Source organism: Telmatherina bonti (genome assembly GCF_933228915.1).
Source record: "Telmatherina bonti genome assembly, chromosome: 5".
Lineage (NCBI taxonomy): Eukaryota > Metazoa > Chordata > Actinopteri > Atheriniformes > Telmatherinidae > Telmatherina > Telmatherina bonti.
Window position 1 is genome coordinate 31425815 of NC_136623.1, and position 24361 is coordinate 31450175.

The 24361-nt window shown below is 39.0% G+C and overlaps 1 protein-coding gene across 1 annotated transcript in view; it reads right to left on the reverse strand.

Moving 5' to 3' along the window:
* Nucleotides 1-23735, reverse strand: part of eif3ea (eukaryotic translation initiation factor 3, subunit E, a) — a 29685-nt gene extending 5950 nt beyond the window's left edge. The window contains exons 1-10 of the mRNA XM_079240355.1: nucleotides 23632-23735; nucleotides 22481-22598; nucleotides 22108-22225; nucleotides 20534-20576; nucleotides 19651-19755; nucleotides 11013-11138; nucleotides 10566-10690; nucleotides 8363-8489; nucleotides 7676-7777; nucleotides 958-1067 (exon numbers count right to left, since the gene is read on the reverse strand). Coding sequence (XP_079096481.1) covers nucleotides 958-1067; nucleotides 7676-7777; nucleotides 8363-8489; nucleotides 10566-10690; nucleotides 11013-11138; nucleotides 19651-19755; nucleotides 20534-20576; nucleotides 22108-22225; nucleotides 22481-22598; nucleotides 23632-23721 — 1064 coding nt within the window. The 5' untranslated portion in view covers nucleotides 23722-23735. The remainder of the gene's footprint in view (nucleotides 1-957; nucleotides 1068-7675; nucleotides 7778-8362; nucleotides 8490-10565; nucleotides 10691-11012; nucleotides 11139-19650; nucleotides 19756-20533; nucleotides 20577-22107; nucleotides 22226-22480; nucleotides 22599-23631) is intronic.
* Between the last annotated feature and the right edge of the window lie 626 nt (nucleotides 23736-24361).

Sequence of the window (24361 nt, forward strand, 5' to 3'; positions counted from 1 at the left end):
GACAGGCCCTGATCATGTTCCACAGTTCAACCTTGACTACAGACCTCCATGGCTCTATATAACAGTCAATGCAATCATTTTTGTGTCAACAGAAGTAATTAATTTCCTCTTTCCACTGAGGAATTCTTTCAAACTTTCAGCATTCACAACATGGCCGAGGGGCAGCATCCAACTTCCTAATAGCAGCAGTAAATTTGCACAGTCATGAATAGGGTAAACAATGCAACTTCATATGCACAGCTGAACATCACACTCATAAAAGTATAAAGATAAATCACAGAAAAGCGTAAATGTCGTCTTTATCACTCTCTAAAATTGATGTAAGGCAGCCAAATCCTATAATCTCTCTTAATTGTATACAATTAAAATAATCTTTTTACTTTCCTCTCCGCTAATGCTATAATTAGCATTAACTAAACTTCTTGGTTTTGGGGAAGCGTCCAAGGTCAATTGTATTTCTCTGTAACTACACTGAATTTTAAACTTGTACTCAGTTTAGACCTACAGAGGCCATTTGACCTCCATTTACCTAACAAATATGAGCTGGAATGTCTCTGTGCATTGGAGCAGCTGGGAACGTCTAAAGCCATCTAAACCTTGACCTCTTCCTGGAAGAAAACAGTCGGTAAATTGGCGTCAGACAGGTGGTCTTAAAAGCCAAGCAAGCAGAGCAACCTGAGGAGACCTGGAAGCAGTTAAACCACATAATACTTAATCCCCAAGATGTGTAGGGTCAGCATGGTTGTGTGTGTAAGGGGCAATAAACACTTATCTGCAAGGAAAATTCCACTAATCACAAAACTGACTTTCTTCCCGATTTCCGTCTGCTTACAACGTCTGGTGGCGTTAGTCTTTAGGAATTTCTGTTGGACTTGGCCTGTCCAATACACCTGCACTAATGATGGGTTCAATGCTTGTAAAAGCATCTTGCTTTGTTTGCACTGCATGGAGACTAACCTGATGCTAATGCATTGGTGAATTCTGCAGAAGGTCTCAAAGATGAAGAGTCTGGCGTTCTCAATGAAGTCCTCCAAGCAGGCAACCAGGAAGAAGTCATTTACAAGAACCTAAGAGACAGAAAACACTTTACGTAAGAGAACAGCACAGTAAATACAGAACCAGTAACAACTCTGGTTTTCAGCTGGCAAAACAGATTTTCGATCTGGATCAGGGGTGCCAAAGTTTGGTCCTTGAGATGTACCATCTTGCAACTTTTAGATGCAACCCTTGTCCAACACACCTGAATCAAAGGAATGGCTTGTTACCAGGCCTCTGCAGAACTGGATGACATGCAGAAGAGGGAATTCAGCTATTTGATTCAGGTGTGCTGGAGAAGGGGTGCATCTAAAAGTTGCAGGATGGTAAATCTCGAGGACTGGACTTGAGCACCCCTGGTTGGGATTCATGGCCAACTAAATACATTGGAAAATGTGCAAAATAACTTAAATTAAACCAGATTCTAATCCGTTTTTGCTGTAGCAAAGGTTAAGGTCAGATTTTTATCTTTTATAACCAAATGGGTTATTTTGGCAAAGCTTTTCTAGAAAAAAAAAAAAGAAAAAAAAAAAAAGAAAGAAAAAAGCTTCATGTATAGTTCAGGAAACCCAAGCCATGAATAGCTCTTCAAATCAACCACATTATGTTCTGATTTCACCACCCCACAAGCAGTGAACAGAGCAAGAACAGTCAGCCACAGGAAAAACCACACAGTCAGCAGCTTATCACCGGTCATCTGGCCTGGTGGTTCGGTGTCAGTTCTCCAAAGTTTCTGACATCAACCATCATCGAAAAACTGCAGTGACACCAGTCCAAATAAACCTCTGCTGTCAGTGAGGCTCTGCACTGATTCATATACACCATCACCTGTGCCTGGTTACAGTAAGAATTATAGCCTTGCTTGGACTCGCTGACACTTCTGCATATGGCCCATTCATGTGTTTCATCTACTGCAAATGTTCGTGACCTAGCCATGGCCCCAGAGGTACCACTGTGTGAAATGCTCACATTTCTCAGTGCTCGCTGCATTCCAACTCTCCAGTGAGAGCCATTTCACATCACACACTTCCATCTTCAAAAGTTCTTGAAGAATTATCGGCTCTTTGTTTGCCTTAGCTAGGAAATCGTTATCTGCCCTGAATTCTGGTTGAATAAATCCAAACTACATGGCGCTATCAGACAACACACATTTCAGCTGCAACAATGCTTATCTAAGGCCGATAAACTTCGAACAGCTAAGTGCCCTAATTACTGTCATCTGGGATTTAAACCACAAAGTTTAAATAAATTCTGAAGGGGACTTGAACAGCCCATTTATGTACAATCTGAGGCCTCGCTATAGGTAGGCTTATAGTTTCCATTCTTTGACATGCATGCGTCTCACATCTGACAGTGATTCTAGATGTGGGAAGAGTGGGAAAAGAGCAAAAAAAGAACCTGCTCAGCCTGAACAGGACCATTTAACCCCAACTAAACCCAACATTTGAAGGCACTTGGCTCAAACCATTTGATGACGTACAGTAAACTGAGGACAGGAGAGTATGAAAATGATACCCATATCTTGCTATTACAGCAATCAGCAAATAGATGGGTGCCACTCCTCTATTGATGCCTTACAAATGGTCATCAAGATGAGAGCCCATCCCAGTGGTGTATCCATTTACCTCCACGGTCTGTGAACTATCCCTCATGGTTTTTTTTAAAAGGCCTGGGTGTGAATTTCTGCAGGTAAAATGGGCTTTACAGACTTCAAACAAGACTGTTTTGAGAAAATGTTAATGTTTACAGGCCATCACAGGTAATGCATTAAAAGGTGCAGTTAAACATTTTTTGGAAGAACACACATCACCTGACCTGCTAGTGAACTGGTTAAGCAGGTCATTTTCAAAAGGCAAGACCACAGGCAGAACTGGAAGACACAGTATGTTCAGAGTGCCTACTAAATACACTGGTAAGTCTGATGGAACAAACTTGGCCTCGCATCTAAGAGCTTGTTGGGATTGAGTCTGCATACAGAGCTTCATGAGGTGAGGTCAAGACCAACCCACAGAAATACTAAAAAGTTTAGGCAAGTGTTTAAAAGGGTCTGTGATTGACGGCATCTGTCATGTCTGAGCAGAGATGGGATACCGCTTTAATTTTGTTTATTACACAAGTCATAATTTCGAGTTTGCGCACAAAAAAATCTAATTTTTACTTGGCACATTCTTTGGTTTTCCCTCTGACCACTTTTCTGATGGTATAACCAAATATAAATAAATCTTGGTTAAAGCTTCATTTGTAAAACAGATGCACTCATGGCATTTTGTGCTGGAATAAAAAGAAAAGACAGGTTGAAATGAAAGTAAACCTTCAGTAAACAGCAGACACGAGCTACAAACATTTACTCCTGGGAAAGAGCCATTTGATCAGACCAGATGTTTTTCATTTTGAAGGTTTATCAGCAAGAAGCAAAAGATGAAAAGACGACAAAATAACCCCAAATTTAGCTTTTCATTCCTCTGCAACTCCAAATTACCAGCTCATCTGGAAAGGCAAATTACAGTGCACATGCAAAGGATGATCATGTTACACAAAATGTAAATATAGCACAACAATCCAGCTAAAACACCTGCTCCTTAAGAAGCTGGGATGAAGGCATTTTTATAACTTGTATGACTATAAGCGAAAGCTAATTTTTCTGCATGTACAGATAAAAACTATGGATCAAACGCATTGGTACAAATCAGATCTTCAAGTCTGCAAAACACAAATCATTAACAAGGTTTATTTAAAAAAAACTAAAAAAAACAAGCAGGCAGCCAGATAGTTATGCCTTTCCACATGATCCATAGTTTGGCTGTAATTATTTGTGATTGTTGCACAGGTAAACAAATCTGATATGAGTCAAACAGCATTCTTATCGAGGATTCAGTTAGACCCATTAATAATGAGGAAGAAAGTTTTGTACTGGTAGACCTGAAGATTTGATATGCATTCAGAAATGTGATCAGCACATACAGTTTTATCTGTACATGCATATGTGTAGATTTGATTTCTGCGTGTACTTATTTTTCACACTCAAACCAGGTCCATAGTCTCTGCAAATGCGGTAACAGTGGATGTGACCTTACTGCAGTTTAAAATGTGACAGTATCACATCCTTGATATAAACGATCAGTGCAGAACATGATTTTCAATGATAAATTAATCTACATACATTATTGTGCCCATGCCCTTTAATGCTTGCAGGAATAAAATTTTCTACTACTGTATTTTTCAGGCCACAAGGCGCACTACATTATTAGGCACAGTCTCTATTACAGACTTATTTTGTCTTTGGGTCACACATAAGGCGCACTGCATTATTGGGCGCATGTTAAAACGAAAATAAAGCAAAGTACCGAAAACAAACCAGTGAGTTTGGTAGAGCTGTATTTAATAACAGTACTGGTACTTATTTTAAAATACACACACATTTTTTTTCAGTCTGTTGTAATAAATCCGTCAAAGTCCTCATCTTCTGTGTCAGAATTGAACAGCTAGGCAATTTCGCCATCAAGCATACCAGGTTCTCAGTCAGTGTCAATGCTGGGTGGCTATTCAACGATGATTTTTGTGAAAGCTCGGACAACAATCGATGGAGATCGGTTAGTCCAGGCATCCACCATCTATTTACATATGGTGGCGTAACTCGCACAATGCTGCCTCCCAGTCTTTGTGAAGGTGTGTTTGCTGTCTCTCATCCATCACTCCAATGACGCTCCCAACTTAGCTTTAAAGCCCCCGTTTACACCGATGTCCAGAGGTTGTAGTTCTTTCATTAGTCCTCCCAGGATGATGACAAACTCAGAAATTATTTGCTTTACTTGGTTTTTCAAAGTAGCAGTGATGTGGTCGCACATAGGGTCGCAGATCAACAGAGACGTTGATGTGTGAAAAACCATCCGGCCTCTTTACATACACCTCTCTCAGCCACTCTTTCATTTTTTCCTTGTGTTACGCACCTATGACGGCGGGAAATGGTCTTACAGTCGATCAAGCAGAGTGCTTACTAAATGTGCACATCATTTTGACAGATGTTGGAACTCAACACACACACACACCGGGTTAAATGACGCAGTGTGGTGATGTCTAAAACCTCATTTATGATCCATGTTAAATACTGATTTCTGTCTACGTTCTGCATCCTTAACATACGTAATTCTGTCTGTTTTCTGAGAGCTTGTAGATGTGTAGCCACACATGGCAAAATGCTGTGCAGTGTAGCGTATGTGCAACCAGCAAAACAAGGAATATGCCATGGCAGCGCATTCTGAAACCAACGTTGCTAACCGGGTGAAAGTGTTCTCTGTACTATGCACTGCTCTCTAGTGGACGTATTGCCGAGCAAACATGCCAATGTAACAGATGAAAGGGAGTAGGTGGGCAGAGACGTAACAGATAACTTTAGACACCGACGTACCAATTTAAATACAGAAATGGGGTATAACTGAGGCTCTCTACAAATACCTGTTTGCATAACATACAATAACAGCAAGTGGTTTTCTGTCACTCACCTGATTTAAAAGGGATTTGTTTGTGAAAGCAAACGAACACACCGAAGACCGTTGTCAAGTTACACATCCTCCCTCCAGCAATGGTTTGTTAAAGAGCTATTTGATTTGGTCCCAGGAGCACAGACGCCCTTGTAGGACTTTGACATTTCCCTGCTCCAACACATCTCACTCAAATGAAAAGTCATGCAGAACTGCTGGATCAATATAATTTGAGTCAGGTGCATTGGAGCAGGGAAAATGTCAAAAATCTGCACAACTGCAACCCTCAAACTGAATACACAAGAAGTTACTTCCTGAGGATGTATTCATAGAAATGGTGATGTTTGGCTCAGTGTGTTTGCACTTTGCAGATATTCTTTCAGAAAAGAAGCATTTGGTGTGTGGGGAACAGAGGCAAAAGGGTGTGTTGCCACTGACACACTTTGGTATGGTCTACAGGCAACACATGAGAGCAAACCTTGCGATGAAATGATTTAGCTATTTTTTAAGCAGTCCATATTTAATGTTTACTCAACTTTGTTTCAACAAGGTTTCGCTTTACTTTATAATGGAACTTTATAAGAATTCTGTTTAACATGAATAATACAAACTAGTTGAACAAAATGTTTTTACAATATGGCTTGACAAAGTAGACTGATTTTTCTTATTCTGGTGGGCAGCACAAAGCAGGCTAATGGCACACTCCTTAGCCAGAAAGGCACATGACAGAAATCATTTTTTTTTTCTCCCATAAATATGCACTAAGGAGGCAGGGTCTGCTGGTGGTTTTACATACGCGGTTCAAACAAAAGGTGCAGCAGTGGCCCCTGCTTTATGGAACTACCTTCCTCTCAGCCTAAGGTTGGCTGAGTCGGTGATTTCTTTTAAAAAGCAGCTCAAGAAATCCTTTTAATCTTGCTTTTACATAATCTTATTTGTTTTTAATGTTTTAATGTTTTGTGTTTTGTTGTAAAGGGCTTTGTGATTTTTATCTTGAAAAGTGCTATATAAATAAACCTTTACTTGCTTACTTACTTTCATTCACATCAGAATAGTCTAGACTGTCCAATTTGGGGGCTTGGCTCAGTTGCAGGGGGGTGTATCCATTCGGACTGAAATCGTGTTCAGCAGCATTTTGGTCAAACCAGCCAAACCATTAGAATATATCCCCATTATCACTAGTATTTAGCAAAGGAGAGAACAAGACCCACGTAGAGAAGACTAGCGAGTTAAACATGAATCGATCGCTGATTTTGGTTTTTTTATGTTGTCTTATGCAAGTATACTGTAGAAATACACTGCAGCAATGACCGCAGTATAAACAGACAAGGCAGAGGACCCTTAACGTCATCACTATGTATTTATCCACATTGCAATACTACACCAAATGCAGGAAGTGACTTTTCGTAATCCGCTGCCTGTATTTGGTTCGCTTGAAACTGACTAAGCCCTGCATATGAAGGCAGACCTAGTTCGCTTCTTTGATCCAAATCAGAATTTATTCACATTTCGAGAATGAAGTGGACTTTCCAAGCAAACAGAGTAGGATTCAAATCAAAAAGGTTGATGTGAATGTGCTCTAAATCGTAGCTTGCAAGACGCATTTTTCCCCACTCAGCTGAAGAGCATATCTCATTATTCTTGGTGTGTTCAGCTTTGCCGTCAACATACAAAGAGAACTTTCATTGTGTACTACTCATGTTCTATTTTCACATCGAGGATCATGGTTACATTTAACCTTTACAAACCAAAACTGAAATAAACACTCCAAAAAGAGATGCTCTGACTGATCTCCCACTGGAAGCAAGTGTCTGCACGCCTCTGCAGAGACTTTTGCTTATAAAGCTTTTACTGTTAACTACCAGGCTGATGGGTCAATTACAGGCCATAGTAAAATCTGACTGAGGCCTGAGTCATAGTGTCCAAAGAGACTCTATATCTGACAGCGTGAAACAAGGCATAGACTCACTGTTCTGTCTTCACAGAACTCAGTCAGAGGGTCAGACAGGTCACATGATTACAGACCATGTTTATCACAATGCTCTGTGAGGAAGTTCAGAAGCATGACCCAGAAATCAGATCTCCTTGGAAGACCTCTATATTGTCATTGAAACACCAATAAATTAAGCTAAAAAAGATGGAAAAAATTTATGGTAACTCACCGACTCACACTCCCTGAGTTTCTTCTGGGCACTGTCAAAGTCAAAGTTCACATACAGGCACTCCACAAACTCAGTGATTGGATCTTTGTAGGTGTAAGACTCCTTAAAAAAAGAATAAAATCCATTATTGATTAGACTAGACGTGCATGTGTTTAAACTTAAATGTAGCTGAATCAAATCTGACATCCTGATATTTTCTTTTCCCTAACATGCACAAAAAAAAAACATAAATCCAAACTACTGACATTTATTATGTAGGAAAAGTGGCCACCTGCGGAGCACAATACCTCAGTAAACAATTTAGAGGGGCTGAAGTGAAACACATTTTCTGTACTCCAAACAGCTCTAGATCATTCTCAAAGAACGGTTCCCAAATGACCTGAGGCCACATAGAAGAGTCCTGAGTACATACTTTAGTCATTACAAACAACCAACCACAACCGCGCTCACATCTATGTAGCAGCGACTGTCACCAGTGAAGAAGATCTGCCTGTATAACAGTCAGCGTCTTTCACCAGAAGAAAAGATTGTAAAGCTTCTCCAGCTGGGCCAAATCTGTAATATATACCTGATACACCCGCTGAGTTCAAAACAAAGTGTTGCCACTTACTCATCCTTCAAAGCCTCATTCATTTGCACACTTTATAAACAGAACTGCTTGAAAGAGAAACTTTTTTTTTTCTTTACCTGCTGTATGACTTTCACCAAATCCTTCAGAACCTGCCGACGCTTACGGACATCCTTGTTTGTAATGACTGCTGTGGTTAGGTAACGCAAGATGTGGGGGCACATAGTCTGGATAGCATTGAGGTACCTGGAATATGGCAGGGTAAATGTATTCACTTATGACACCAATGTAAGCAAAGAATTGATCTTTACAAAGACACACAATATAAGATTCTGGCTGCCCATCAAGCTCCTGGCATTTCACATAGAGAGGAAGGCTTTGCCGCTAAACAAATGAATGTCCCAACAGGACCTTCATTTCCACACACAGGTTCCAGCTTTAAGCCGTCTCTTTCATTAGAGCTTTGTGAGAGCGGGGGGAGGAAGAGGAAACCCTGACAAGATTTAGATCAGTGAGCAGGGAGCTGCCCAGCAGCTGAAACTTAATCCATGAGGGACTGATGCTCCAACCACAGGTCAACTTGCAAAGGGCTGAACACAAGAGACACAATGCTGTTACAGCCTGATTCTAATCCCACATCCACTCTGGAGACACTGTCCTGGAAAAGAAACAAGCAAGCTCACTTTCCTCGTCAAGATGGAGATGAACTGACATTGCCTGCATCACCAAAGGTCTCAAAACATTTTTTTTTAAACTCAATCCATCATCAACCACATCAAATCTCAAAAGAGGAAGTGGGTCAGGCCCCTTTGGATCTCCTGCAACAATGACCAGAGGAACACATGGTGCTTCTAGAAACGGCGCTGACAACAGTTTAATTAACTGAATCAATTAAAGGGACAGGGGTCTTGTGGCAGCTGTGATGCTGGCTCTAAAAACAGCAGTAGGCCACTTGGCAAAGCCTGGCATTGGCCTGCTTTTAGGAGAACTCCTTCACTCTCTTTGTAGTTGTGTGACTCCTGTGGAACACCGCAACACTTCATGCTGTGTTTCTGATTAACTTACACCTACTCACTCTCCTGGCGGCTCCAATAACAAGCAATCTCACAAGAATCCCTTTACCCTACATTTCTTGGGGTGTTCACCCAAGTCCACTTTGAGCAGGACCAATTTTGAAGAAAGATACAACTGAGTACTATGGTGATTGTGAATTTCAATATCCTCTCTTTAAAGGGGCTAAATGGGTGAGTTCATCTGGGAAAAAACTTACCGTAGCATACACTACTGCAGTGATATCTCCCCACTCCTCACCTGTGATATACTACATGAAAGAACACCATTTCTCCTGCAGCCTGTGCAGTCTGCCAATAGCACATAAACATGGTTTTGGATGAACATCTGCTGACTCCAAGGGTAAAGGAGGTCAAATGTGGAGATGAAGGCCAGCCACTGGTCACCTACTTCAGCCAAAGGAAGTACTGGTCAAGAGATGGGAAACAAGAGCCAAGCCAAGCCGCAGTGGGGAAAACATGAGGTTTCTACACTGTGAAAATGCAAAGCACACAAAACTACCTCAGTTTGTCCAAACAGATGGTTGAGTGAGCTTTTCATGAGTAATTATTGGGCAGGCCTCCTTAATCATCCACAATAAAATTAAAAACTGAGTAAAATTCAGGGAACCAGACATTTGAGTGTGCTGTGTTGTGGTCGCCCGTCATACTGTCTGTGGAGCCCAATCATCTGTACAATTACACAGGCCTGCAATCAGAACAGGGGGAGGGAGCTAAGACATCAAAATAGGTGGTGTGCAAATTTTAACACAGTGTATAAAGTTTCCGATCTGCGATACACATGGCCCACTTCTCGACTTGGAGAGTAAACAGACCACACGAAAAACACACACTTCTGAAACCACTTTAAAAATACCAGCAGGGTTCACGAAGAAGCCCGCCACCCAAAAGCGTCTTATTAAAGCAAATAGTTTACTCTAAATCAACTTTCATGCCATAAAAAAGAAACTATTATTTCAGTACAGCACAATTTCATACATCCAAACCACACCTATATAACAGCCAACAACAGATATTCTGAAAATTCACAAACCAAAATCACTAATGTCAAAGAGTGTAGCAAGACAACAAAATCTCTTCATGTCACCATAACTGTACTTTAAATGGTGAGCAGGACCAAAGCTTTGAATCCCTAGTGGAAATAAATTTTATCCTCAAAAGTAATTCCTGATGCTTGCTCAACATTTTTTAATTTCCTGGTGTAAAGACAGAAAAAAGGGAAAAATAAAAAAGGAAAAATAGATGTACTTACTGTGGTTGATACAGAAAGAGCTCAATAATATTGTCTCTGCCTTTGGGGTGGTTGAAGAAGACAAAAAGAGACCAGTGAATGAGCCATGTCCTTTGCTGGAGAGACTGGAGAGGGGAGCTGACAGACTGGACAGAACCATGTCAGAAATCCATTCAGACAGGAAGAAAGAAGGAAAAAAAGAGAAAGGAGGAAAAAGTACGTGTACAATAGTGTTATTCTTCAGTAAGGTACAAGGAGAAAGAAATTATAAGTGCTTGCCCTCTAAATGGCAATCAAATACCAACAACTCCTTCATACTCAGATCCAAGTTCTTAAGTAGTCAGATGAGTGCATGTGGTAAGAAATAAAATGCCACAGCAGAGCTGTACTGCAAGTGAAATGTCAATATGGGAGTCTATGTAAGAGAATCTAAATGCAGTATCAAATTCTGAGAAGTGGGGCATTTACGTTGTTATCAATAGTCTCTCTCAGACGGGTGAGGTCTTCCATGGCTGCCTCCCAGTTCTGCATCAGGATCTCAGAGGCCAGCTTGCCCCACAGTGAGTTCAGGGCATTCCTGTCTGTAGACGGGACCTTAGGAACACATGACAAGAAACAGTTGTTAAAATCTAATGCTAATATGGAGACAAAATACATGTTAATGTTAATTTAATTTATCAGTAGCACTGCTAAATGTTACATCGAGTTTTCTCATTTCTACAACATATAAAGTTCAGTTACACCATGCTGCATGAACATAGTGCTACAGACAGGAGAAATGAATCAGAATGCTCACAGTTTTATAAAATCGACTTCCCTACACTTTAAAGGTGAATTATATTAAATGAATGAATATTAAAAGACAGTGGCAGCACTATTCTCTAAAACAACAAAATATGTTTTGGTTGCATTGTATAATCCTCAAAGTCCAAATATCTAATTTATTTAAAGGTCTGTATCACATGTCCCTGTATGGGACTGGAGAATAAACTCTGAGCTCATTGTCTTGTGTGCTACAATCCAGATGTACTTTTATTTTAATGCCTGAGAAAATAAAATATGAACTTTGGGGATGTACATATATGTTTGTACAACCTTTAATTTCCCATTTAAAAGGATTACAAGTATTGCCCTGTTAAATGAGTGTCTACTGAGATGGCATTGCCGTGATTTGACGCTATATAAATAAAGTTGAATTGAAGTTGAATTGAATACTGTTCCAGAAGATAAACAGATAAGTTCTGTGTGATGAATCTATTGAGACAAACTGCAGGGTGAGTGTTTTTTGCACTGATATGTGTGACTGAACATATAAATTTGATCTATGCATGTTTATTTTTAGAATAAAAATAAACCAAAAAAGACTGATTTACTTTTATTTTTTTCAGTTAGTACCACTGTAAACTGAATGAAATTTGATAGCTGAAATGAATTAACTAGTTTAACAATTAAAACAATATAACAGAGGAAAAACAAGTTGCTAATTTTAAATACCCCTCTAAAAGCCCACTAATAAAACTGATACCTTATGGACAGAAATGTAACGCAACATATGCAAAAATTTCATCAAAGTCTATTTAGTGACATTTGCTTTGTTAACATTTTTTGCAAATGTTGCCCAGGTTCAGACAGGAGAATGATAATTGCGACAATTTCCACCCATTACCTTCAGTAAATCTGAACAACTCTGTCATTATCACAGGATAATTAGGCTGAAATATGAACTGATGCTAACAAGACACATCTTTGAGGGGATAATTACTCTCCAACATGGTGCAGGCTACTGTTTCTGATTTCCAGAACCTCCTAAAAACAAACAAAGAGGAATCAGGTAATGAAATACAGGTTGAGAACGCTTCTAAATCTCAGCAGTGCAATCACTGAAGTGGACGTTGGACAACACCCAAAGGCTCATGGGAAACTATGCTACAGAAGTTTAAGATAACACTGAACACCAGACGTGGTGACATGAGTCAAAAAGGAAGTCAGGGTGGGTGTCTGCTGAGCGTCCAGGGAAACCTAAATGCTGACCACACACCCCTACGCACCATTGGGCAGCTGCTGCAGTGGACTGTGAGACACGACAGATGTACAAGTAATGGAAACACACAAAAATAAGAGCAGATTTTCACATGAGCCTTGCAAAATGGTAAAGTAATTCAGATATAAAACCTTTTTCCTCAGTATGATCATATGGATGCTGACAGGTATGAAGAAAATATCAGAAGCATCTACAGAGATATCCCCCAACAGTGCAGAAGTCAGAAGAAAGCCCAGAATTGTAACTCGGAGAGAAGAAACTGGCTACGCTGTTGGTGTAAAGGTCAGCGCTTCGTCTGTGTTTTGTTTTGTTTCCTTTTTTTTTTCCACTCCTGGAAGTCCCTGCCTGCTACATTTGGCTGACCTCCAGGTCATTATGGCAGCTTTCTACACACAGAGTCTGGCTTTCACTAGTGGCCACGCTAGAAAAGTTTCAATACCTGGGTTTTTCCAGCAGTTACCTTAAGTTTCCACTGGTTTGTGAAATGGGCACATTTTCACTGACTGACCAGCAACAATAAATTTACTGTGCTGGGGATCCGTCGGGATACTCAATCTTTATTCTTAACATTCAATCCCTGCATTAAGTGATGATATGAATAAGTTGCTCTTTTCGGGCGAGGCCACACTGTAACAAGACCTGAGGCATGGATTTTGCAAGGCTGGCTTCCTTCGTTTAATTGACTGGGTTTCCCACGTTAAATGACTTTATGGAGCCTCACTTCTCCCATATGGGGGAGGGAGAGACAGACAAGGGGCTTGTGAGGATGGGAGGTCCACAAAAACACTGAACAGAAAGGAGGGGGAGATCAGTACACAGACTCTAGCTAATGAAATCCATTTCTACCATTCCCCCTCCTAAAAAGCCTCCTGCATTGTCAAGAGTAAGCAACAAATATCTAGTTACTGAGTCTGATCTGGCTTGAACTCAACATGAAGGGTCTAAAAAACTTTGAACAACTTTCTTCACTTAGAGCTACTTTGGTTCGCATTGAATCAATTGCAAAGACATAAATGATAATTGCTGGACCAGTGAGACATATATTGAAAGGTCATAAAGACCTTTCTTGGATCACTTTATCCTCCCTTGCACAGATTACTTGTCACTGTAGATGTATGTCTTTTACTCAGATGCTTTGGGTTAAGAGGGTTGTTTGTAGGGAAAAAGGCTCATCACTGTTCATTGCCACTGCCAAGTTTTTCAGGAGGGGACACTTCAGAAATGTGCACAATGAATAAATGGCATTAAAAAAACAAAACAAGGGACAATGCAGTGCAGTTTCAAATGCTTACAATAAAAACAAAAGATGGTCTTAAAGGGGTTTTTTTTTTGCCATTCATGAAAAAAAAACCTATAATGATATTGTCGCCCATTCTCTAAGTGCGGGCTTTGGCAAGACTGTTCGCCTCACCACAAAGACAGACGCTGAGCCAAAGTCAAACCAAAGTTAGCGGACAAGTGAATGACATTCGGAAACCACCGACGATGCACGCTGGTTTCAGTGATCATTAAAGGATCTATAGCCGAGTTGAACTTACTTACTTGACATGAGATAAACTGACTGGGTCATAACAAAGCTACATATTTACTGGGGGAAAAAAAAAAAAAAAAAAAGATTCCCTCAATCATTTAGATGCCAAAACTTAAAGACGAAAAGCTTCAGAGTAGGAAATAGCTAACAGCAGATCTGCTTTTACACAAGTCCCAAAGTGACCAGTTGACTCACTCGGCATATTAACCTTGAAGAGCCTCATAGCCGGATTTGTACATGACTCTCCAACCAAACTGGGTTACAGAGCCTCTAAAAAGGCTGCATGGATGTCCAGCAGAGTAAAATAAAGTGAAATGAAACAGAGTAAATTTATGGCAATTAAAAAAAAGAGAGGCTTTGTTAAATGTTTGTGTTGGCCTTGATGTTGGTAGAATTCTACTTTGACATTTTTTCATTAGTTGCTTCCTTTTCCTATTTTATTTTTTGTCTGTTTGTTTATATACTGTACTGAAAGTAAAAAAAAAAGGGGTAGATAATATAAGACTACCTTTGCTGCTCTTTCTTTCATTCAAATTTAACTTAAAGATATGTTCAGATTTCAAAATATGCTTTGATTTATTGAATGAAATAAATAAATTTTAAAAAAATGTACACATTGAATCTTTTTAAAAATTTATATATAAATTTTTAGAAAATGTCAATGTGTACATTGAAGTGTATATATATATATATATATATAAATAAAAATTTTTATTTTTTATATTATATATATATATATATATATATATATATATATATATATATATATATATATATATATATATATATATATATATGATACCAATGACTTCCCTAACAATATCTGGCTTTTGCTATGTAAATCATTTAATTAGAATTCAGCCGTTTGTTAAATGACTCTTGATGTTGTAGATGTGGGTTTGTGAGTTGAGGAGTGTGTTTAGTGTCAGTGTGGGTGTTATATTTGCAACCAAGGGGCAAGTAACAAAGGGAAAGTTCACATGACTAATGTTTGGTCAGCTTTAAAACAGACCATGGTCTACTTCCAAAGATAGCATGATTCGTTTAGCACAGTATGAACACCAACTGTTCAGAAAACATGTTCTAATCATCACAGTAAAGTAGGAATCTTAAGTGCAGAGTCCTGCACCAGTCAATTTATACAAACCTGAACCCCCCCGAATGCATTATGATGAAACCTGTTGGTATCTCTAACTGACATCTAGACTGGACATGACCAGTATATGTATAAGCTGCATTTTGAATCACATGATCACATGTTAACATAACATATTAATTGTAAATACACCCCAGTCCCCCTTTACATTACTTTTCTTTATTAGTTCTTATAATGTAATATGTTTTATTTTTCATTGTTAAAAACACATAAGTGGAGGTTCATTTTAAGCAGAATTTGAGTAAAGATTTTTTTTTTTTAAACTTGCATAATATTGTACTGAACCAGTAGACCACCTGCCTATAGTCTCTATAGTCTTTATTCATTTGTCTGGGAGAATGCTGCATAAACCAGATATCACCCACCATCCCTGGGTTCAGCTGTGTTCCCCAATTCCAAACCACAGAACCAGCTGCAGAAAAATATCTCACTGGCTGCTCCATGCGGGATGGCGAGAGCTTTCCCCACAGTAAGCACAACGTTTGGAAATACTCCTGCACTTTTTCAGAATAAAGGTGACTTCAGTGCTGGATTAGTTTAAAAAAAAAAAAAAAAAGAAAAAAAAAAAACCTCATGTCCACAAAACTAAGAAAAAAATTGCAGTCCACCTGCACTTATAAACATCTACCAGTATGACATTTAATGTGTCATTTTTACCTGTAAAACGGAGTATCCCCACATAGTAAACAGTTTTCCCAACTGGACCGAGTCCCCCAGACTATTCTGGTGTGAATGTCCCCTAAGTGTCTGAGAAAGCCATTCCTATCAGAAGTTATGGTTCAGCATAGCATGTTGGCAGAACCATTAAAAGTGAAGGAACTGTTTAATGGCAGAACCTCAACTTCTTGACCTAGACCTATATCTGGATTAATAGACAGAAACACACAACACTTCTACAATTTAAATGTCCTCAAAGTGGTCAATCCAAATTTAGACATCTTTCTGTCATTTTTTCAACTCAAAAGCACAATAGTACTCTGAGGTACTCTGCATTGTCTGCACTGGAAATGTAGAGCTCCAGTACAGTATTTACAACCTTACCTGTGAAAGGAGACATAGGTCATTGCCCACTGGATCCAACTGGGACCTTGGGACTTGGTATAACTAGTGATTACAGCATCTAGCCTGAGTTGACTTTCACACTGCACTTCAGTCAAACAAACCAAACCTTTTGAACAACATATCCCCTTCCTTTGCTGACTGCATCAAGAATTACAGAATGACAAAACAAGACAAACAACAAGCAAGCACAATAGCTTATCTATTGGATAATACTTGCAAACTTTAGTTGTTGTCCACTTCCTGTAATTGGTTCACTTAAAGTAAACCCAGATCTGTGTTTTTAAGCAGACCAGCGTGTGTGTCTTAAATGCGTATCAGATTGGTTGCATAGGTGCAGTCAAGCTAGGACATGTTGATGAGATGCTGAGCCACACGTTTGCTTTGTATGATTTACTGAAACAGAAGAAAGGAAGCTTAAAAGTCCCATTCATTCGTCACATTTTAGTTATATCAAGGACAGAAAAGCCACATTTGTCAGAAACCAGGCAGGGTGACCCAAAAGGGCACTTCTGCACTAAAAAAGAAATGTTATCGCTCTGAATGGTTCCTTTAAATAGAAAGTATAGTTTGAAGTCACTTGAATATTTTTCTGGAAAACTTCTTAAAAGATGCAGAGCATAACTAATGTAACTTTTTATTAGCAAAAATCAAGTATTGCTTTTATAAATACTTATTTTACCTTACTGTAATCACAATTGCATTCACATAAAAGGATTCTTGTAGCTTAGAATGAGGTATTTATAAATACGTAGGTGGTGACGCACCCAACAGAAGTCTGCCATATTGCATCAGCATCTTTCAACAGGATAGCTGAAAGGGGGCAAACTTGTTCATCTTACGCGTTTAAGCTGTGAATCCCTGTGTATTGCCGGAGGGGGGTGGGGGGAAAGAAACAAGCAAAGACGGCCATGGTTCACTTAACTTGCTGTTTTCCATTGAACAGGAGGACCATTCATACTCTTTGCCGCGTGAGAGGAAGAAGAAAAAAAAAGAAAAAAAAGAAATAATACCTGGAAGAAAACCAGAGTCTACATCTGTGTAGCGTTTACCAGATGGAGATGAGTCATGAGGGAGAGGGACTTCAAAACTAATGCCGAGGTTGCAGCTTCCTGCTCAACAGGTAAGTTCATTCAATCTAACAGTGAAGTTTATTTTGGCGACACGTTAGAAACAGGGCAGGTAGTCCAGCAACTAATCTATCCTCCCGTTAAGTCCGATAATCTACAATTACTTTGTCTAAAAACGGCGGAGTCGCTAATTTGTTAGTTAGCCTACAGTGGAAAAGCTCCATTGCAACAGTTTTAATTTGCCGTTACTCTTCATGGAAGTCACACCAGTAGGCGACCGTGTGGTTCTTTCAGTTGTATTTTCACATTTTCTCTTCGTGTTTCATAATTTATTTCTGCAGATTTGTCAAGGCAGGGTGGGGTTGAAGTCTTCCCTCTAGTCTCATGATTACAAATGATGACATTAGCTAGTAGCAGTAGCTTGTTATCAAATACATGGAAGGGCATGCTTGTAACTTACTGGCATCAATAATGAAACAGAATTACATATCGCTCTGTACTTCATATCCTGACGGGACACTCCAACTTTTCACATTTGTGACTCGCTGCGGCTTCAGTAGTGGTAATAACGCCAAAGAGCACTACTCCGTTGTTTGCATTCAATTAGCATACTGCTAGATGGGAGTAATTCTCGCACCCTGGGGTTTTAAATGACTCATAATTTCCCATTCAGAATAAAAAAAAAAATCAGTCTGATGATGACGTTTATTAACATTTTATATTTTGTCCCCTGATTATTAGCATACTCTCTCGGAAACACCTTGAAATTGCCTGAAACCCTCTTGATGCTAAGTGGAAGTTTTGCATAACTAACCGCAAAAGCTGAGAAGTCGTGACTGGGGACTCTGTGGCTACAGTTCTGAAAATCAATAAACTGTCTGGTCAGGTCCGCCTCAAGAGAAGACTACAGACAGATTATGCAGCTTGCCACTGATCACTACTCAAGTCCTGCAGCAGCGGCCTCCTTATTCAAAGAACATGAGAGGAAGTGAAGAGGCTATGACGCAAGCTTTTCACATTCAATTACTTCCAAGTGTTCTTTTTCTTTGCCACGAAAGAAAGATGTTTCTAGCAGATATTTGGTGATATACTGGATTAATTATCTTGACAGAAAATGCTGAGTCAAAAATTGTCTTTTTTGTCTTGCAAAGATCACGATCATAGGCATAACCCACATATATATTTAAAAAAAAAAAAAAAAAAAAAGATGAGTGCTTTGGACAGGTCATTGCAAATACAAGTTAGCCCATTTTATTTGTTCCATAATGAGGTTTGATGTGTTTGAAGTTGCTGTTTTCACTGGAACACAAAGTTGTGTCCAAGTTTTAAGTATCTAGTCGATTGCTGAACTATCCCTCCATCTCTTGATCCACTTTACTTTACAGACGACCACTTTATTGATCAGCAAAAACAAGAAACTGTGTAACATAACATGATGCTACAGATGTTTCACAGTTAGTACAGTCATTTATGGGTTTATTTCCCAGGTTATCCTCCAACCACACCCCAGTGGCCATGAAGACCGTTTTCTTGTAGTCTGATTAAAAAACTGTTTTGTTTTGGGTTTTTTTCTTTATTTCTTTGGGCAGCTGAAAAGTTCAGCCCTGCTTGACTATGTTGAGTTTGAGGCACAATTTCAGCAAAGAATGACAGATTTGGTTTATGTAAATACAGTTCTGGCGTAACTGGGTCTTCGTCTAAACCTGTAGTTAAATATAACTGTTTGAACTGATGATCCTAGACATTTCATTTGTCCAGAAGTGGCGAGTCCAGTCCACGAGGGCTGTCAAACAAACTATTTCCAACTCAGAAATGTGCCAGCTGCAGACAAATCATGTAAGTGACTGTGGCACATTAATATGTCTCTAACTTCCAGAACTACCTGATCACATATATACGTGTCTTTAAAGTTTTACCTTGCATCACTTTGATGCGAATATATCAGGAAATCGACACTATGCTGTTTTTGTTTCTACTATGGACGATTCAGGTTTTAAGATCAATGTATCCCCAAGAGTAACAGCCCAGTAAAATTCCTTAATACATAAAACTGCAATGGATCTCATGTTTATGATTTGTGTATATAAACATCCAACCACAACTATAAATGAGGATAGTAATACAGAAGTGAAACTGTTCCACAAGGTGAAGGGTGTCGTTATCAGCCAAGTAAAAGAAAAAAAAAAAAAACAACAGTTAATTTAAAACCAGACCATGCTGAATGTGTATGGCAGAAGCTGAAAGCTTACCAGGACACGGAAGAAGTAGAGATATTCTGCAGCTCCAGAGTAGTTTCCACACTCGTACTGGAACTTGGCATATCGGTACAGTGTGTCCAAGTATTCCTGACGAAACTTGATGAGAAATACAAGAGGACATTTTATTATTTAACAGGTAACATAAAGCGCTGCGAGATCAAGTTAATCTCATGTTTGTGACCATAACATAAATGTGTATGTTGCCATATTTAAAGAGTAATCACTGCGGTGGTATGTGGTATCAGTAGTGTTTCATTTTTTTAAATTTTTGGCCATATGGCAAGGAATACGTAAAAAACACCTAGCAGTGGTCAGACAAACCAAAGAGGAGAAAGTATTTTTATACAGTGGTGTCATTTTAAGCCTTCCTGTCTACTTAAGTTGTTCTTTGTGTAGAGTATGTCAGAACAGCAAGAAATGACGTCAGGGCATTCATACAAATTTCAGAAAACCCAACATAAAGCCTTTCCTTCAGCAGTCTCGGAGGGGCCCAGTGCCTCGGCTGTGTGGAGGTACATTTGAGGACAGCCTGCAGGTCAGCAGGATACTGAAGTAGGAGTGGACCAATGAAGGGGAGGGCAAGAAGCCAAACATCATGGTAAATATAGAACCTCCGGCATTCTTGCGGCTCTATCCACGGGTCCCGAGCTATTCCGTTTATTCTTAACAATTCACCACAGAATGTAAATGTCCACAGAATTTGTGCAAGCCATACAAACCCCGAAAATGAGTTAAGGGTTTTGGGAAGTAATTCTGCTTTTCCATCCTCGGCCTGTCCCTCCCACTTTGCCCCCCTGAAACAACCGTGGGTTCACACAAGAGGCATGGGAAACACAGTAAAGGAGTGAGACGTCAGCAAATCGAGCCAACTTACGTTATGTTTTTCTGCCAAATAGTCAAACAGCATCCGTCCATCTCTGGAGAGAGAGAGGAAAAAAAAAAAAGAGCAGTGTTTGTTATTAAGCACTTCGCTTGAGTCTGCCTGTTTTCAGAGCCTAATTCAGGTAAAATGTCTCATTTTTGGTCCAAAACAAGAGCCATACTTCAATGAGGACTATTTCACATTTAAAACAAAGTGATGGGCTGTTTATTACATTTGGTTTGGCTACGACATATCTGAAAGAGTCATGTCTAACAAATTATGTCTGATGAATACAGGGGAGACTGACTTCACAGCACAGCCTCTGTGTCTCTACGGGTTTGTCGAAATAAAGGAATGCACTGGCTCTCCTAAACCATTGTATCCCAAATGCATTTTACTACTTTGCCCTTGACCAAAAATCTATTTATGTGAACACCGCACTGAAACTATGCGTGTTTCTAGGATAAATTCAGTTTTATAAAGGGAAAGAGTGAGTGTGCATTTGCTGGCACGTATGTGTTGTGTGTTAAAATGAATTTCACTTAGGCTGAAGCAGGATTCTTCACTGCTTCCAGCCAAGTTGTCTCTGCTTGGAGGTTAAAGATGGGCGGTTTCTAAAAGCTCCCATGTTGCTTTCCCTGAAGTGTGGAATGTCAGCCTGCTGTGTATAGCAGAAAGACAGACCGAAAACTTATTAGAGCAACAGCCAATGCACATATATCTCTTCACAATGTCCTGGAACGATTAAAGAATTGTTTTGTTTTTGACGTTTAGATATAAATCAACCATGAATAAGACAGAGTACCATGTTTACTCGAAACTCCACAAGATATTTTTTAAATTCTTTTAACAAATCAAATCCAAACAAACAGGACAGAAACAACAGATCATAGTTACGGAAAAGACTATCGATCTGATCCACAATTACTTTTCAGTAAAATCCTTCTGGGTCTGTGGATTAAAGGACTCGGATTCAGATTTCACATTTCTAACACAAGATGATCCTGAAATTTAGGCATAATGTATAAAACAATCAATGCTATCAAGCATAATTTAGATAATGATAGCATAGTAAAACTGCAGGATGTCTTTTGGCATCAACGATGGCTCATCATTGACACCAGATGAGTTTCCTATTGTTTTACAAATCTAATGGTATGAGGAAAAACGAAACAAAAATGTGACTGACAAATAAGTCTTAATCTAAAAGAATTTTGTTTTTACTCTGCAATGGTAGCTATCTAACAAAACATAAATAAAAGCTGAGTAAATGTTGAGCAATCAGGCCTCAAATCTGAAAAAACTGCAAATCTGGGGAAACAACAAATACATGTATTGAAATAAAATGTGAACACTGTCAAACTATTTGGATCACAGAAAACAAACAAAGAATCTAATTAAAGACAATTTTCCTTTGACTTTTTCCCCATGGTCAGTAAAAACCCTGAAATACATCTGTCATTCAAGATGCACCAAAGGAAATTCCTAACATTAAGTATCGTCTAAAGTTTTGTTTTTTTTCATTACCAACACCAGAATTAATACAAAGCCAAAATAATTAATTCAAATAAATAAAATGATCAGACCTGGTGGACTGCATCTGCCTTGTCGTCTCTGGGTCCTCAAACATCTTCACAATGGGTTCTGTCTCTGACTGCAGCTGCTTTAACTGGGCCACAACTTCGGTCCTCTTCTCCCTGAGAGCTGCCACAAGCATGATAAAGATAGATATTAGTTACAGCAACATCATAAACTGGAATGCACAGAGTCTTGAACTACGTAGAGAAAATGCTTTAAAGCTATGTTTACTGCTAAATCGATTCTGAATGGAGTGAGCTGTGTGCACCAGTCGCCTTTTATGATGTTTGTCAAGCTATAACTTTATTACTTAGTGTTTTATGTGTTAACACAGATGAAATAGGGATGAACCGTGTGTATCCAGAAAGCAACAAAACTCACTATGGGGAATTTCTTTGTCAGGAAAAAGGCTTCTGTAGACATCCATGGCAAAGTCCACCATGTTTGTGTCACTGAGAAGGTCCAGTTTGCCATGAAGCAGTTCCTGTTCATTGTAAATCTTCAAGACAGCAAATAGAAAAAAAGAGCAAAGATTTTCTAAGCATGTTACAAATAAACACAATAATCTACATTTATAATTTTGTATTTAGTTAAAAAGTCTAGCACATTACCCTGTTATTAAAACTAAAACACGTTTTCAACTCTTTGTAGCCTTTATATCTGCCCTAGTCGCTTACATGGATTCATATGAACTGTTTTAACAAAGATAAAACTGAGTTATTTTAGTCCCTGCAATAGTTGTCAAAATAGCTTTCCTTTATCAGGTATCTATCCATTGTTTTAAATAAAAAAAACTATCACAAAAATGATAAAGGTTTAAAGTTTACAAAGTATCAGAACTGTAACTCGTACAGTATATATGGATAATAATATGACCGCTGTTACTATGCAAACAGAAAAAAGTAAGTTTATATCAGATACATAATGATATAGATACATAAATGATACAAAAAGCGTTATTATTCTTCAGATGTTTGATTAATCGGTTTGATATTAAATTTTCCATCGTGAACGGCTCCTTTATGAGGGCTTTTTGCACCCAAAAGTAAATCCTTATTGACAATAAGGTGGTTAAAATAATCATGTTCATTATGCACGGAACTACCGCCAAAGTAGTACGTACAAAGCTGCACCATTAAAGCCTTTGCAACAGTTAAGCTGATGGTAACTGAGTTAAACTTCCGATACCGTCCCTTCAAATTTTACGTGTAAATTTAAAGTAGTACACGATTTTTAATGTCTTTATGCCAACAATTAAAGTTTGGCAGTGAAACACTAGTTTTGTTCATTTATATGATCTGTTTCTACAGTTGAACAACTTAATGTCAAGTGTAACCCAGCTCCCTGATTTTATTTTGAAAGCAGTTTTCCACACTTCCGGTTTAAAACAGCACTGCTTTACACGTGGAGAGAAAATGTGGCCAACTCCTCCGCGTGCCTCAGCTTGCCTAACTGTTTAAAACCCATATTTTCTTTGATTAAAAATACCGGGAAAATGTGACAAAGTGTTAAAAGATTGATATTTTCCATACCTCTTTGACGGACAGGAACTCCAGCAGAGGAAAAACGAGATGACGGTCTAAAAAGTGAGCTATTTTAGTGGTGAGGTCGTACTCCGCCATCTTTGCTCCGGGGAAAAGGAAGTGGATGTGTGATACGGCAGCGCGCAGAAGAACTGACCAATCAGCGACAACCTCAGCATCCTCCACAAGGGGACGAAGAAGAAAAGGGGTGGCGGACAATTCACAAACACATAAGCTTCATGGCTGGGTTATGTCTTAATATCAGGGAAGGGCAACTCCAGTCCTCGAGTGCCACAGTCCTTCAAATGGTAGGAGTTTCCCTGCTGCAACACACTTGATTCAGATCAATGACTAATTAGCAGACTTGTGCAGAGTTTGATGTCAAGTTCTGCACAAGTCTGCCGATTAGTTCTGATGTGTGCCAGGTTAGTTGAAGCAGGGAAACTCCTAACATTTGCAGGACTGTGGCACTCGAGAACCGGAGTTGTCTACCCCTTCTTTGTATGATGACATCTGTCAACATTTCATTTCAAACATTAAAATGTTGATGTTTTAATACAGTTATAAGTAGGGTAAAGTAAAATGTAACATTGTTTTGTGTAACATACACTCTATAATCATCATAAAATACATTTTATTTGATGAATTATGATAAAGTAAATTAACAGATCACTAGTCTATTTTGTGGGGGGGAAAAAATGAACATGAGTTTCACAATCATTTTTTAATATTTTCTTTT